Below are 15,904 nucleotides of genomic sequence, written 5' to 3'. Positions count from 1 at the left end.
AGCATCCAGCTGTTAAGAGAGGGCATATGCATAAGAACACCCACACTTGCAGATAATACCCACTTGACCTGGCTTCAATGACCGGATGATGAGAGCTCAACTAGAAGAAAGAAGAGGAAAAAAAGAGTAATCTGATACAATTTGATGAACTTGACCTGCACCTATGGATGCAATATCTCAAAAGAGGGAACAAATCTTTACAGCGAGGATCCTTTCCACTCCCTCAATACACAGAGTAGACAGGGATGGGCAACTTGGACATTGGTTACCCAAAATGTGGGGGGCTACAAAGGCAAGAAGTGACTGGCTTACAAGTTTTCAAGAGGGAGCCTAGACCCAGAGGGCATGGAGGAAGGTAGAATCTCCACTGAGTAGTTTCCAATCTGTCTGGGCGGGCCTGATGAAAGGAGATGCATATAGATCTCTTATGATACAATAGTGAATAATTGTTATCAGGAATCATTGTGAGGGTTGGAAATATAAAGGTAGACATTTTGTAGCAAAAGGAGGGGAGTGATTGACTTTGCAGTCTAGGAGCGGAGGTCCCTGGGACCACCAAGGGAGAAAAACGAAGAGCGGGTCCCTACCCAGAGAAGCAGTGACATCAGAGATGGAGGCAGAAAAGATGATGTGGAGAGATGGAGCAGCTGGGGACTTGAGACTCAGAGAGGGAGAGGGGCTGTGTGCTGACGACCGGGGGGAGCAGGCTTGTAGGGTTGGTTGATGATGCATGGTGGGGATTGTAATCATGGCAATGAAATGATATACGATAGGATGACTGTAAAGCTAATGTTCTCCTATGTAAACTATCATATAATTTATAATAAAATATTTTTTAAAAATATGTGATAAACAGCAGTTATAAATTGCTAAAATGTCCTGAGATTATTTTGGTAAAATTACTAAAATCTTTCTACATTGAATCACAACATTAATAGTAACTGAGTGAAAGGCTATTTTGATTTTTCTCTTCCTTACCTTTAATTGCTACTTCAGTCTCAAAATAGTTATTGATATAGGTTCACAAATATGAATTACCACAATATTGCAACTAATACACCAGAAAATGTGACAAGACCAGCAACAAAAGAAATAAATAGTACATGCTTGTAGTGTGTGCAGATTAAACTACATGTCATTGTAATCTGGGAATAATGATAGCTCTGACAGGATCACATTAGAAGGTTTAAGAAGTGAATTAACATAGAGAAAGAGCTCTGGTAGCGTAGTGGTTACGAATCAGGCTGTGAACCTCACAGTCAGCAGTTCGAAAGTACCAGCTGTTCCACGGGAGAAAGAGGAGGCTTTCTGCTCCCATAAAGATTTATAGCCTTAGAAACCCTGTACAGGGTCGCTATGAGTTGGAACCAACTCCATGGCACATAACAACACCATTAGCCCTTTAGGTATATCGATACATGTAAATGGGCTTAGAGTCCTGGTGTGGCACTGAGGGTTAATGTGTTGGACTCCAAGGTCGGTTTGAACTGCAAGGTCAATGGTTCAAGCTCTTCAGCCACTCCTCAGAAACCTAATACAGGGTCACTAGAAGTCGGAATCGACTCAACGGCATTTAACAAGAACAGCAGCAAGCTGGGCTTATGAAAAATGTTTTTGTTGTTATAACTAAGTACTGGTATATTTCTATAAAAATAATAAATTCTGATGAAGGAAGACATGGAGGAATGGAAGAGCTGAAGTGAATAGAGATAGCTACTGTTGACTGATGATACATAGAAGGGATTATGATCAGAATGAAATAAAGAATATAATTTCCTAAATGTAAAACTGATGATCTGTAAACCTTCATTCAATTCACAATAAAAAGTTTTTTAAAAAAAGAAAACGTTCTTGCTAAAAGAAACATTAAATAATGGCTACTAGGGCTATGTCAGAAAGGAAAATTATTTGCTGACTAGAGGACAGATACATGTTAACTTGGGCGATGGTTAGGCAATACACAACAAGAGGGAGATTAGTAGAGGAAAGATGAAGGTAATGGAAGACACAGGGAGGAATGCAAGTGTTAAAGTGATTAGAGATAAACACCATTAACTGATGGTACAAGGGGCACTGAAATCATTGTCATGACACAAAATATGTGATTTGTTGAATGTAAAACAGATGATCTGCTTTGTAAATCTTCACCCAATTCACAAAAAAACATTTTTTAAACTTTCTGCTGAAATACTACACAAACGTTTTACAATCATTCTGGTGTCAAAAGGATTCATCTAGAGCCCTGGGGCCTCAACTTTCCCCCTCTGACAATGTCACCTGGTGTAACATGCCACCACCCCTACAGATACCCTGTTCTTTAGTCAGGAAGGACTGCCACTTCACGAACGCCCCTCCATGATGGGTTCTTGAGCTGCTCCTTGACTAAAACCTTGTTTTTCTCATCCATAAAATGGGAATACTAGTACTTCATAGGGTAATTTTCTAGTTAGAACAGTTAAGTCAACACTTATTATATATGGGTTGCTAATTACTGCTATCATATTTATAATCTGGGAGCCCAGAGGTGATTAAGGTGCCATACACAGGCCTCCAGAAGCTTGGATTAGAAGCACCCACTACTTCAGCCAATACTTAGAACGTTTATTATAGTAGCTGTAACAGATTGGCTAGTCTGTACCTCTTCATCTACCTCTACCAATCCTGACAACCCCAACTGAGAGGGAGGAAAGGAGCAGGGGACAGGGCAGACCACATACCTGGTTATTTTTCCCTTTTTGATGACATTTATTTTGCATCTCTGGGGAGGCCTCCCAGCGGATCTGGTAGGGGAGAGGGAATAGACTGATTCATTGACCCTAATGCCGTTCCTTGTCCCGTGAGGCCAGGGATAGGAACTAGACTCCAGGGATGTAGGAAAGTTGGGGTGAGCACGAATTTCAGGAGGCACGTTGGATACAAGGGAGCCTTGGGCAGAGAAGGACAGCCCTGTCTGAGCAGGGGGCTGTGGAGGGCTGGCAGGATTTTTGGAAAGTTGAGGCCCCAGGAAGCTGATGAGTGGTCCAGTTCCCAGACTGACCTCTTTGTGAGTCCCATCTCCTATGTCCTCAGCGTTGAGAGAGAACAGGGCACCTCGGGCTCCCACCAGCAGCTTCCCTGAGTCCTCCTCCAGCAGCAGTGTTGAGTAGTTCTGGACTCGGCCCTTGAAGTGCCGGGTCCCGGAGAGCTCTGGGGAAGCAGGAGCAGTGAGCGTAGCTCCAGCACTGCCTTCCCATCCCCATCCCTGGCTCCCACTGTCTCTTCAGGCTGGAAATCTAACCTTCATAGGGGATGGTCATCCGTGGGATGGCATCTAGTTCTCTGGATGGTCTCCGCGATGAGGGTCCAGGAACTGCCGTGGCTGTGAGGAGGCTCAGGAGGAGAGGCCAGAGGCTCCCCCACATCTTCCTGGGAAGGCCCAGACCAACAAGACTCCCAAAGGGCACCAGGGCCAAAGTCACAAGAGGGGGTTATGGGAAAAACAATTTCAGGGATCACGGTCCGGAGAGGTTACTTGTAAGGTCAGGGATCATGAAGGCATGGGAGTTACTGAGTCATGGGGCCAGGGAGGGTCCTGGAATCGGGGAGACATGGGGCCACAAGATTGTGTGGCCATGGAATCCCAGTGAAGAGGTCAGAGGGAGGGACAGGTCACGTGCTGCCTTTCTGCATTAGATGCCATGGTGGAGGGATCGTAGGTCACAAATGGGGTCACTCTGTCCCCAACAGTGGGACTAGTCCTGGTTTTCTGAGGTTTGTTTTCTGAAGAGAAAGCATAAAAAAAGACTCTCTGATCTATGTGTAGGGTAAAAGGTGATGGCACCATCCCCCCAGACTTCTAGGGCGCTGAGTTTACAGACCGGGGCCAATCCCAGTCATAGATCCAAGTCTCTGCTCTGATGATGCAGGAGGTTGGGGTGGAATGCTTCTTACAGAACCCCACACTCCCCACATTGCCTTTCTCTGGTTGAGGCAGAAACTTAGAAGATTTGGGGAGAGTTAGGGTTCTCAGAGAGAGCTCCAGCTCCTCACAACAGTGAGCTGTAACCAGGCAGCCACAGGCCCTACTGCCTGTGGGGCTGCCTTATGCAGAAAGGCCTGGACAGAGAGGCTTAATGAGCCTTTGTTTATTCTGTCCAATTTTCCCTTTGTTTTTTCTTTTCCCTGGCTCCGGAGCTCCCTCTGGAATTTCTCTTTAATTAGACGCTTTTCCTGCCCTCCCTGGCATTCCTCTCTGAGGGGGCGCACATCTCTGTCCTGTTCCTGCGAGTTTATACTGCACTTTCTGGCTATGTAGCCACACCTGCAAACAGGTACTCACAGGCTCAGGGGCATCTGGGACCCCTCTAACTGCACAGGCATAGGGTCTGTGCAGGAGGCTCTAGGGAATTGGGACATGAACACGTGGAGAAGGTAAGTGATGGGATCTCTGAGCTCATGGTTGGAGATGATACACACACCTGAATCCTCTCAATCAGTTACAGATAGGGTGGGGATGGGCTGTGGCAAGCCTTTCTCTTACAATAGGCCTCCCCAGCTCCTGTAACTAGAAGAAAGGTATAGTGGTTTACTTCAGAAAAATCAGTCACAGAAAATCCTATGGGGCACAGTTCCACTCAGACATACAAACACATGAGGTTGCCATGAGTAGGAATCAATTGCACAGCAGCTGGCTTTGATGTGTTTGTTTGGTTTTAGCTCTTGTAGCAGGCCTCCTGATCTGAGGGGCTCCTGAGGCTTCCTGGGTTGGGGTAGGTATGAGGATTCCACAGACAGGGCCAGTGGGGCCACTGGCCTCTGCCCTCTCTTCCATGTCAAATATTAATTATCCGACCTTGAAGAGAGGGGAGGGACCAGGAGCTGACCAAAAGTTGGCCCAAGTGAGAACAGGAAGTTGGAACGATTATTCAAGCCTTAAATAAAGGTCAGTAATGAAGTACAGGGGGAAAATAAAGTATGACATGAAGTATGAGAGGAAGAGAAGGGGGTCCGTGGACCACAGAAAGGGCACCCGTTTCAGGTTTGGAATGTAGGACAACAGGAGGCCCCAAGCAACCCCACCCCCTACTGTGGAGTCACACCTGTTTACCTTTAGGGCCTCCTATTTGCTTAGGGCTAGGTGGGTGGAGGGGCAATTTGGCTAGAAAGGAGGAACACACCTCTTAGTAAGATGAACCCCTCAGAGCATGTCCGCCTGCTGTATTTCTGCCAGTGTATCCAGAGGAGGGTGATGTGCATGCCCATGGGGTGTAAGGTGGCCTGTGTATACTCAGAAGAAGCTTTCTGCACACACACGCTCACACAGAGGGCCATGACCATGGCCACATGTGGTCACACACATTCACATGGAAGGCTGTATTCAAGTGCTGAATCATTTGAGGTCACACATCCTCAGACGCTGGTAAGGAAGGGTCTTGCATATATACACAAAGGTGTAGGGACATGCACCAAACCCATTCATACATGTGGGTTAGGCACACACATGTTCATATGAGACAGGGGGGTGAGACTAATGTGAAATTGTTCACTACAGATTAGTAAGTAAACACAAGTAAGCCTGTGCTTATTTTGCTGATTTCCCTGTCAGGGAGTGTACATTTGAAAACAGGCTTTGATTCTGTAGGAAGTGCTGTGGGGTTGGGAGAGAGACAGATGCCAGCCCTATCTGGAGGCAGGAAATTTGCTGTGAGAAAATGTGAAATTGTTCACTACAGACTATAAAGAAAGTGCTTCCCTTGCTTACTGACTAACCCGACACTGTATGAGGGTGAAGCACATGTGTGTAGCACACGATTACATGTACATGGACGTACACAAGTTCTGAGGCTGCCAGTGTTCACAAGGGGTGACACAAAGCAGAACCCCACCTCCCTTTCCCAAAATCAACAACGGCCAGTTTTAAGGCCAGATTCCAAGTGTGCATGTGTGTACGGGTGGAGGGGACTTCTGACCTCGGATGGGCACATGGGTCAAGGCAGCTCTGCAGGGGACAGAGGGATACCTAACCCTGGCAGAAGCAGGTCCCTTGCTTTGGCCAAGGAAAGAGGGAATGAATCCTGTAATTTAGTAGCTCCCTACCCCCATGCAAACAGCAGTTCTACAAAGGCTTAGTTGGACTAGAGCTTTCAGCCCCAATTTAACCTGTTGGGAGGGTGGAGCTGAATGGGTGGGGCAAATCCAAGCTTTCCATCCCAGTGGAGAAAAGGGTTCAAGGTCTCGGGTCCACACCCCACGCGCTACCTAAGTTCCACAGTTCAGGTTTCTCTTGGAACCAACCCCCGTGAACCATCTTCCCAGGGTGGAGGAAGCTGGGGTGGAGAGACCCACACACAGTATCAATGGAGGATCTGCAAGCTGTCGACCGACCTTCATCCCAGCTGTCCACCTGCCTATTGTAGGGGCATCTCCCGCTGTCCTGTAGGATGGCGGTTTTCCCTAAACTGAGTGAGCTCCTTCCCTGCCTCCCCGACCCGCCCACAGCAATATCCTAGACAGTACGAGGCTTCCTTCCCTCGGCAGGTCTAACCTCAGTCTCTTGCTTAGTTCGAGGACAAGCTCTCCTTCGATCCCGCCGGGCGCCGTGACCCAGATCCCGGAGAATGCTGTTGGCCACGCGGGCCTCCGTTCCGCACCGGTGCTCGACTCCGTTGTTGTAGGGTTGTGCTCAGCGCGGCCCGCGGCCTGGCCAGCGCCCCTGTAGAGCCTTTCTGCGGGATCAGAGAGCAGTGCGGGGGAGCTTAGCCGCGAGAAAGGCCTGGTCCAGCTGCAAGGTGGATTGGACGCCAGGAAAGCCTTGCTTGGCCGCCGCCCCCCGGCCCCGCCGCCTCCCGCACTCCCCACCCCCTCACCTTTGCGCTTGGATCCCAGGCCATAGAAACGACTTCGTGCGGCTCCGCGGCCCCACGGCCCCGGCTAAGGGAGGAGGGGGCCGCGGCTGGAGGAGGGGCGGAGAGGCGGAGTCAGGGGTGGGCGGGGACCAGAGAGGTGGGGCCGATGGGGTGCAGTGTTGGAGCGCGCGGGGCTCTTCCTTTGCGTCCGGCCCTAGTAGCAGTATACATAGCTAGTTTGAGACCAAGGCTCACACATAGCCTTCGGCGGCGTCTGGAATATTGTGTCTCCCGGGAGATTGAGTGGATCTCTGCCCTCTGGTCCAATGTCTCAGGATCGCCCCCTGGTGGTGGTTTTTACCACTTTCCCCTAGTCTACAACCCCAGTACCCCTGTTGTTGCTGTGACGTGGAGTCGCTTCCGACACAGACACCTAGCGAACCTGTACAGGGTTTCTGAGGTTGTAAATCTTTATGGGAGAAGAAAGCCTTATCTTTCTCCCGTGGAACAGCTGGTAGTTTCAAACTGCTGACCCTGAGGTTAGCAGCCCGATTCATAACCACTACGCTACCAGAGCTCCTCAAGTACCTCCGCCCCCCCCCCCACGCCAACCCCAACCCGAGACTTGTTTTTAATTTCGGAAGTCTGCAAACCTGTGAGAGCTTATCCTTTCTGGGGGCTCTCTGGACTGTCCTCTATACAGGCCCTCTGGTTCCCTTTTGTTCCTGCCACCCAGCTGTGCTTTCTGCCTGATGCAGAGTAGGTTGTGGTTATGTGCCGTGGAGTCAGTTCCGACTCATAGCGACCCTGTGACAGGGTTTCCGAGGCTGTAAATCTTTATGGGAACAGAAAGCCTCATCTTTCTCCCGCGGAACAGCTGGTAGTTTCGAACTGCTGACCTTGAGGTTCGCGGCCCGATTCGTAACCACTATGAGTGTAGGTGATAGCCCAATAAGTATGGTAAGCACGGGCTTACTTGTGAGTATTTACTAATCTGAACTATCATATATTTCACATCAGAGATTCTGCTTCTAGGTCTGGTGGGCATGTCTCCTAACCCCACAAGCATCTTCCTAGGAATCAAAGGCTCCTTTCAAATTTACAAGCCCTGGCCCAGATGGAGTACCCAGTGAGCAAGGTAAGCACAGGCTTACTTACCTGTAGTAAAGTTTCATGTTGACTATTCACTAGGTTAGTAAATAAACACAATTAATCTCATGCTTATTGAGTAAGCCATGCATGGCCCAAGGTGGGGAGGGCTCCTAGATGGAGACCAAGCTGAAGGTCTCACTCACTAGGACTGCTGGGCCTAGAGAGGGGGTCAGTCTGGAGGGGATGAAGTGTACCTGCTTGATGAGCAGCGCACACAAAGAAACCACATCTGTTTACTCACCAAACCTTAGCCACTAAATCCGGTTCAATGCCAAGACACAGAGACACATGTGAATTCTTCTCCAATCCATCTGGAACTTCTGTGGGTACCCCTCCATAAGCAGTCATGTGTCTTGTCCTTCCTAGCCTGCCACCATACTCAAGAAGCAATCTAGGAAACCTCTCAGAAGCAACCTAACACTTTTCATTCTACTAGCATAGTCCTTTCCTGCAATCCTTGATCTGCAGTTTCCAGACCCTGTCTCCTTCCCACAATATTTTAAGTGGTTACAGTTTCTAAGGTCAAATAAAACCTGAACTCTGGTCATGCAGATTTTTTTTTTTTTTTAGTCTAGTCTTCTCTATTCAGGGGTTTGGACTCTCTGTCCCCACATCCTTATCCATGACATTATTGATATAGACCCATAAAGTCCAAAATGATGAGGCCACAGGGACATTGGTAGCTGACTCCTGCATGTGCCTATGAGTCTTAGCTCTGGCGGCGGGGCAGGAAGTAGGGTACAAGTAGATGATGACTTTCTGTCTCTGGTGGAAAGCATAGTGGCCTGACAGTAGAGATGTTCCAAGTGTCTCTTTCATTGTTTAACTAAAAGGACCCGGGGAAAGACACTTCATCTCTCTCTCCTGAACTCCCCAGAGCTCCATTTGGCACTTGCTTATGGTTATTTACAATCTTGTAGTTTGGGCTGATGCCTTTGCACTGGCAGACAGCACGGCCTGTGTCACACTTCCACCTGCCCCCTCATGTCTCTCCCAGCACTCTGCTTACATGTGTATGAGGTGAAATGCTTACATTGTAAAATGTACACTTCTGAAGAATGTCACTGGCTCCCCATCCCATCCTGAAGAATCTTATCTCCATCTCATAGACAGGCAAACCGGCTCTAAAATGGTTAAGTAATTTGCCTTGAAATATACTCTTACGTTTTACAGAGGACTGGAGAAGGTTGAGAAGAGGGAAGCAAGATAAACCTGAAGGGGAGATATCATGAGCAGTGGCAGAAAGGTGTAAGTTCATGTCCAGACTTGTGCTGGTGGTATAGAGAGAAGGAAAGGGTCAACAAAGAGGTCAGTGAGTCTGACTTGACCAGATGGGTAGATTCCTGGCGGGAAAGAGAACACGTCAGCGAGTAGTTTGGAAAAGACCACAGATGATCCTGGGTTGATGGACTGAGTAAGGAAGTTTCAGCTGGTAAGCCAAAATAGACAAAGCTGAGAAAAAGAAATCTGGCAGTGCTTGTAGGAAAGTGGGCTGAGGGTGTGAGGGGAGGGCTCCACAGTCCCAGAAAGGAAAGCAATCAAACTGCAGGAGCCCAGTGGGCTAGCACAGCTCCTTCGAGCTCTCACAGAAGCCCGTGATGACTTTAGATTCCTCAAGTGGACAAGTAGACCAAATGACTTGGGGGTGGGTCCAGCACCCTCCTCACCTACTCTATAAGGTAAGCCTTTCTTTGAGTTTCTCATGGCAGACTCAGAACCTTACATTTAAAAAATGAACAAATGTGTGGTTTCATTGTTTCAACTTGCTAGTTGGACAGTTACTTCAGAACCTGATCATGTAGCTTCAGACCATTCCACCCGTGTTCTTCCACTTCATTCTCTGAACCTTATGAAATGATCAGATGTGAAGGCAATTAACGGACCATTCTATAGAAAACCTTGACTGACAATACTTCTCTCTGCAAATCAAGCTAGTGACTGAGGGAATGCTGACAGTGGAAAAGGAGAGACTTGAAATCAAATGAAGAACTTCATCAAACCCTAGCTATGAATTTGTGTCCTGGGACACACGCAGGCTGTTCTCTGGGCAGGTTATCTCATCCTGGCTACTCACAGGATTCTATTTAGAAACCTTCAGGAATGGCAGGGTTGTTTTTGCTAGACAACTCTACTGAGAGGCAGCAGGTTGAACTGGCTGCCTCAGCACTGATTCTCAGAGCTCTATAGCAGCTGGGCTCTAGGCTCTGCACAGAGCAGTTAACTCACTGTAGCAGGGCTCCTAGGTGGTAGGTGGAGGGGGTTAGTATCAACTCCTTGGAGGCAAGAGAACTCTGGCCTAGTCAAAAGTTCTCATCCTGCTTCCTGTTCAGTGACAGCATTTTGGTTCCTGCTCCACCACCTCTGGTTTGTCCAGCCCTTTTCCTTTAAGCAGTGTGATCTTTATTTTGGCCACATAGACCGCTGTGATGCTTCTTCAGGACTGTTACTGTGCCTCAGAAGCCTGTTCTGCCTTTTAAGTTTTCCTCCCAGCCAGTGGTCTTGGGAGTCAGATCCAAAACTGAGCTTCTTAGCTTGCCCTCCTGACTCAGCCTGGGAAATGGTTACAAGGAAAAGGGAGTATCAGGACATGACCACAGATGCTGGAAAAACACTACCCACCATCCCTTTCTCACATTAACATGCTGACTTTTTAAAGTTACAAACTTAATTTTATACCAGCACTGACAAAACTGGACAGAAGCCCCTGGAGCTCCCGGTGCCAGAGCTGGAGTATGTGTCTACTACTCTTTGAGAAATGGCTTGCTCAGATATCAGTAAACTCCGAAGTGCTTGTTCCAACCCAATTTTAATTGTCATCTGAGAAGAGCCTCAAAGTTAATGCAAATGAAGAGCTATCTTTTACTGATTTCTTGCTTTATGCCAGACATGGTGTTAAGCACTTTTCATGCATGATCTCATTCAGTCCTCACAGACCCTGAGGAAGACACCATTATTATTCCTTTTAACAGATGAAAAATCTAAAGCTCCAAGAGATTAAATAACTTGCCCAAGACCAAACAGCTGGTGTGATGAACCTGGAATCTGAGGTCAGAAAAACTGTCAAGCCAAGACCCTTAACCTGTTCAAGGCTGAGCTATCTGCCCTCCCTGTAAATACTTATGCCGATCTCTCTGCTTCTGCTTGGGCTGGCACCCACCTCCTTCAACCACCACTGTCAGAGAAAAATGCTTACAGGTGGTCTCCTCCTAACCAGCCTGTCAAAAAGGAGATATTCTGGTAAGGCTCTTGAACCTGATGCCTCGTCTATGAGCTCCCAAGAACAGTCTCTCCAGTGAGGAGGTGTCAGTTGACAAACCTAAGTCTGTACTGCCTGACAAGTTGGAGGTGATTCTAGGATCTGGGACATGGGAGCCAGGTCAAGTCCTCTTTGCCCAATAACAGAGAAGATTTTAACCTCAAGCCCTGAAGGTAAGACTCATGAGTTGTTTATGTTGAATGAACAAAGCAAATGAGGTCATATAAGAATGAGATGACTGAATTGCTAACTATAAAGTATACAGCAAATCATTAACTGGGTTATATAAAAGTGAACTGGTAGAATTTGGGCTTTATTTCTTCCGACATCAGGTTATACAACTGACTGGAGAATCCAAAGCAAGAGGAAGGAAGGAAGGAATTAATTTCTAAAATTAGGGGATGGAGAACAGGAAAGAAACAGGGTATCCCACTCCCAAACAAATAGTACCCAAACACATATTCAAACTGAGAAAAAGCAATTTTATTAACACACATACATTCACAGGACTTTAAACAGATGTAGTGTCAAGAAAAAAAAAAAAAATCCAAGAAGACAAAGGTAATGTGCACTTTCCTGGAAGCTGCCTGTCTCAGGCTGCCCAGGGAAACAATGCACAGACGATGAGGTGCACCCACACTGGTAACGAGTAAGTACTAAAAGCACAGAGCATGCAAGCTGCTCACTGACCCAGCCACCTGCACTCAACTCTTGCCTCCTTACAGGTAAACCAGGACAATCCTTCCCTAATTCTTCAACTCAGTCACTTGTTAATGGGTTACCTCTTCATTTTTTTTTTTTTTTTTTAAATGTAAAAATTACTGTTGGCTTAGAAACTTCACACTTTATTACTGGCCAGCCCCCACCATCTATACTTGTTTTGATAGAAATACAAATGCAAATGCTCCAACAGATCCTGGATGACAACATACCATACATACACTTTTATATCTGGGGAGATTGTGTGAAGTCAAAAGCAAGTTACTTGCACTTTAAAACAAAGACAAAATGCCAACCTTCTGAAAAGTGACAAAGGCACCACTGCCATCAGGAGACAGAAAATGTACAACTGTTGTTACTGCTACAAAGATGCATTTTGTCCACAGAAAGCTGCTTCACATAACATGATAAAACCAATATAATTATATTTCTGGATAACAAGAAAAGCAGTTTAGAAAAGGCTAACAGTTACACACAAAAGCATAAGCACAAGTACCTTAATTTTTGGCTTGCATTAAGTGTAAAAATACGTTTGACGACTTATCCAGAAAATTAGATGAGGTGATTTTTGGCACAGTAATATTGCCAAACACACCACCGCTCAGTGCAAGCTGTTTGCCAAGTCCCCAAAGTGGCCTGACATTTTCTGTGCAATAAAGATTTTCTCCCTCACTACTATGCCATTCATGGGGGAACAGGAGCAGGAGATAGACAAAGCATGGGGACTCAAGAGAGAGAAGAAAAAGACTTGATTTGGGAGAAAATCCATGGGCTCCTTGTATTAAGGAGAGTTAACAAAATGGCATGAAAACCCAAATGCAAACACTGACTGGACTGTGACCTGGAGACTAAAGACATCTACCAGAGTCATAAATACAAGGGCCCAAATGGACCTTTGGTTATTACTTTAAAGGAACGGATTAAGTATTTTTTCTCTGATGGAGAAAGTCAATTAAAAATAGATTATTTTTATTGGAACTATTAAATAAAAATGTATCAAAGTGGTTTTAAATTTGATGGGCAAGTTATCTGTTAAAACTGCAATACAAAAGGGTCACTTAAAAAAACAAAACAAAAAAACCAACAAAAAGAAACCCGAATAGCCCACTTATCCCATCAATGTACACAATTAGAAAATATTTACACGCTGTAATTACAAGCTATATAAGCAGTATTTTATACTTTGAGATTTTGTACACTTTACACAATGCAAAATGAGAAAAATATGAACACTTATAAAATTACACACAAATAATGTATCTACAAAGTATTAAATTACAGAGTGAAAGCCCCATTGTTGGGCAGATAGATACCAGAGTTTTAAGCTTCTGTTAAAAACATAACTTTTTGTATCTATCTTTTTAACCATAAGTGGCATTTTGTAACAATACCCTTGAGAGGTAGCATCAAGATAATATTCTTACCAGTAAACTTAACACAGAAGAAAAAAACTTTTGTGGGTTTGACGCTTGGAGCCTCATTGCGCCAAAGTTCTTAGGAACTGGATTTATTCTAAGTCTTCTCTATAAAATCTCTATCTGCCCACTGCTTGACGTGGGCTAAAAAATCACGGATGCGATTTTAAATGGTAGTTTAAGGTAAAATACTGTTTACTTCTAAGCCTCAAACTTAGAGGTAGAGTTATTTTTCAAAATCTAAGTTCTTCCCCCTCAAATCAAGTCCAGATCCCTTCCTCGTCACCAGCTACTTCCCCACAATTGGAGACATGAGTGCATAGGAGAGCAGTGCCATTCAACAAAAGAAACGGACCTCCTTTTTCAAGAAACTAACCCTCCCCCCCAAAGGGACACTCAGTCATTAAAAAAAAATCTATCAGTTAGCTAGTAAGACTCTGTCACTACCAAGACCTGAAAGGGCCCTTGGAGGGATGAAGACCAGCATGTGCATTTCTACTAACCCTCCACCATTTAACCAGAGGATGGCTTTCCAGTGTTTCCGAATTTAGAGCAGCTGTGGTTTTCAAGTGCAACAACTTCAAAATACAAGCACACGAGTACGTGTGCATGCTTTCTCTGGCGCACGCGCGCGCGCACACACACGCACACGCACACGCACACACACACACACACAAATAATAAACACCACCCAGGTCTCTGCCAGGTCATGTACTCAGGAAAACAAGATTTTGGGAAACTTGTCTATATCATTCAGCTTTAACAATATAGATTTCTGTAATATGGCTACCAAGAGTCAAACTGCTAAGATTTATCCAGGAGTCTAACTAAGATTTAATCAATATGGGGAAAAAAAAAAAAAAAAAAAAGCATCTAAAAGAAATAAAAACTGCCATGAGAATGTTTTGGCATTAAAACAGAGCCATTACTTGATAGCTTAATTTCGCTCCCTTTTAAAGGGAGCTGACAATATGTCAAACTTCTGTTTCTCTATTGTTTGTTTAAATGCATTTTAAAAACCTAACAGATTTATAATCTTAACTGTGAAGAAAAATGCATGGATTAAGGTCTCCCTGTGGTTTATAAGAGATATAGATTTATGCCTTTTGTTACTAAATTCAGTTTTAAGTTTCTTCTTTGCTCTAAAATAAAATCAGAATGAAAATTAAACTCAACTGGAACTTGGTGTCAATTTCTATGCTCTACTCCTCAGGTTGGTCCAAACCCTTTTCTTATATCTTCTTTGATTATCTAAGTATCATAAAACTATTAAAGAAAAGATAATTGCTTACAATTTAACATGAGGAGTAAAACGGGGCAGGCTAGATCAGTGCTACTCTACCTCTCCCTTCACAGGACAAATCCTTTGAAAGGACCCTTGCCTTAACAATTAAGCAGATCATGTTTGATGTCCACATCATAAATGGCAATTTCATCATTACCAGCTTCATACTAGTCAAGTGGCACACTTGCAGTATATTTTCTTAGCATTCCAATGGATTCTGTAGTAATCTTTTCTAGCCCTCTAGGAAAAACTCTTGTTGAATTTCTTTTGGTTCCCATTTATGCTGCTATAGCTCCTGTTACGAATCTGGTACCCAGAAGTCATGAAGCTGCCCCTAGAAAAGGAAAACAAAACAAAATCCAGGATGAAGAAAATTTAATCAGATTATGAATTAATCCTACTACTACTCATTAGACACTGAGCTATGCTAGTGAAAGTTTGCTGAAAATTTATAAGTGGAAATTTCTCATTCAGTGCTCTAATAATAAGAAACAAGTACAACCTGAATACAGGACAGTTTTCTTATTACCACATACATTTGGAAGGTCATATTGAAAGAGATTAGGTAAAATGTAAAATGAGTAACATAACGTTTTCTTACTAAATCCTTTTCTGTTTTAATGCCACACCAAAAAATGGCCAACCTACTGCAGTTAGAAAACGAAAACAACAGAGCTCAAGATTTATATCAAAGAACATGCATATCTTATGAAGGACACCAAGAGCCAAAAGTCAAAACGTCATAGTGAGATTACTTTTCCTAGTTAATCTTCCTACTATTTTTATATAAAATATAAATACAACTTCTAGACCCTTGCTACTCCAAGTATAAAGTACATTCCCTGGAATGTAACACTGTCAACAATCTCAGAATAAAGTATCTCAGGACCTACCCCAGGCTTACTGAATTAGAACTGCACTTTAATACATTTCTAGTTGATTGTTGAGGAGCCTTGTTGGTACACCTGTTAAAAGAGTTTGCCTGTCAAACGCTGGTGGTTCGAAACCACCCAGCAGTTTCGTGGGAGAAAGACCTGATGATCTGCTCCAGTAAACATTATGTTGTTGTTAGGTGCCATCGAGTCGGTACTGACCAGTAGCGACCTTATGCACAGCAAAACGAAACACTGCCCCATCCTGCGCCAACCTCATTACTGTTGCCACACTTGAGTCCATCGATGCTGCCACTTGGCCAATCCATCTCATTGGGGGTCTTCCTCTTTTTCTCTGACCCTCCATCTTACCAAACATG

At 45.0% G+C, this 15,904-nt stretch overlaps 2 protein-coding genes across 2 annotated transcripts in view; both read right to left on the bottom strand.

The window, feature by feature from the left end:
* The window catches only part of SEMA4G (sema domain, immunoglobulin domain (Ig), transmembrane domain (TM) and short cytoplasmic domain, (semaphorin) 4G), a 13,818-nt gene extending 10,366 nt beyond the window's left edge, over window positions 1-3,452 (bottom strand). The window contains exons 1-3 of the mRNA XM_006831469.1: window positions 3,278-3,452; window positions 3,038-3,186; window positions 2,718-2,780 (exon numbers count right to left, since the gene is read on the bottom strand). Coding sequence (XP_006831532.1) covers window positions 2,718-2,780; window positions 3,038-3,186; window positions 3,278-3,401 — 336 coding nt within the window. The 5' untranslated portion in view covers window positions 3,402-3,452. The remainder of the gene's footprint in view (window positions 1-2,717; window positions 2,781-3,037; window positions 3,187-3,277) is intronic.
* Window positions 3,453-14,950: 11,498 nt separating this feature from the next.
* Window positions 14,951-15,904, bottom strand: part of FAM178A (family with sequence similarity 178, member A) — a 62,250-nt gene continuing 61,296 nt past the window's right edge. The window contains exon 20 of the mRNA XM_006831254.1: window positions 14,951-14,986. Within this exon, the coding sequence (XP_006831317.1) occupies window positions 14,951-14,986 (36 nt within the window). The remainder of the gene's footprint in view (window positions 14,987-15,904) is intronic.

This window comes from Chrysochloris asiatica, unplaced genomic scaffold, assembly GCF_000296735.1.
Source record: "Chrysochloris asiatica unplaced genomic scaffold, ChrAsi1.0 scaffold00003, whole genome shotgun sequence".
Lineage (NCBI taxonomy): Eukaryota > Metazoa > Chordata > Mammalia > Afrosoricida > Chrysochloridae > Chrysochloris > Chrysochloris asiatica.
The sequence above is the reverse complement of the archived record's forward strand: the minus strand, read 5'-3'. Positions and strand labels throughout refer to the sequence as shown.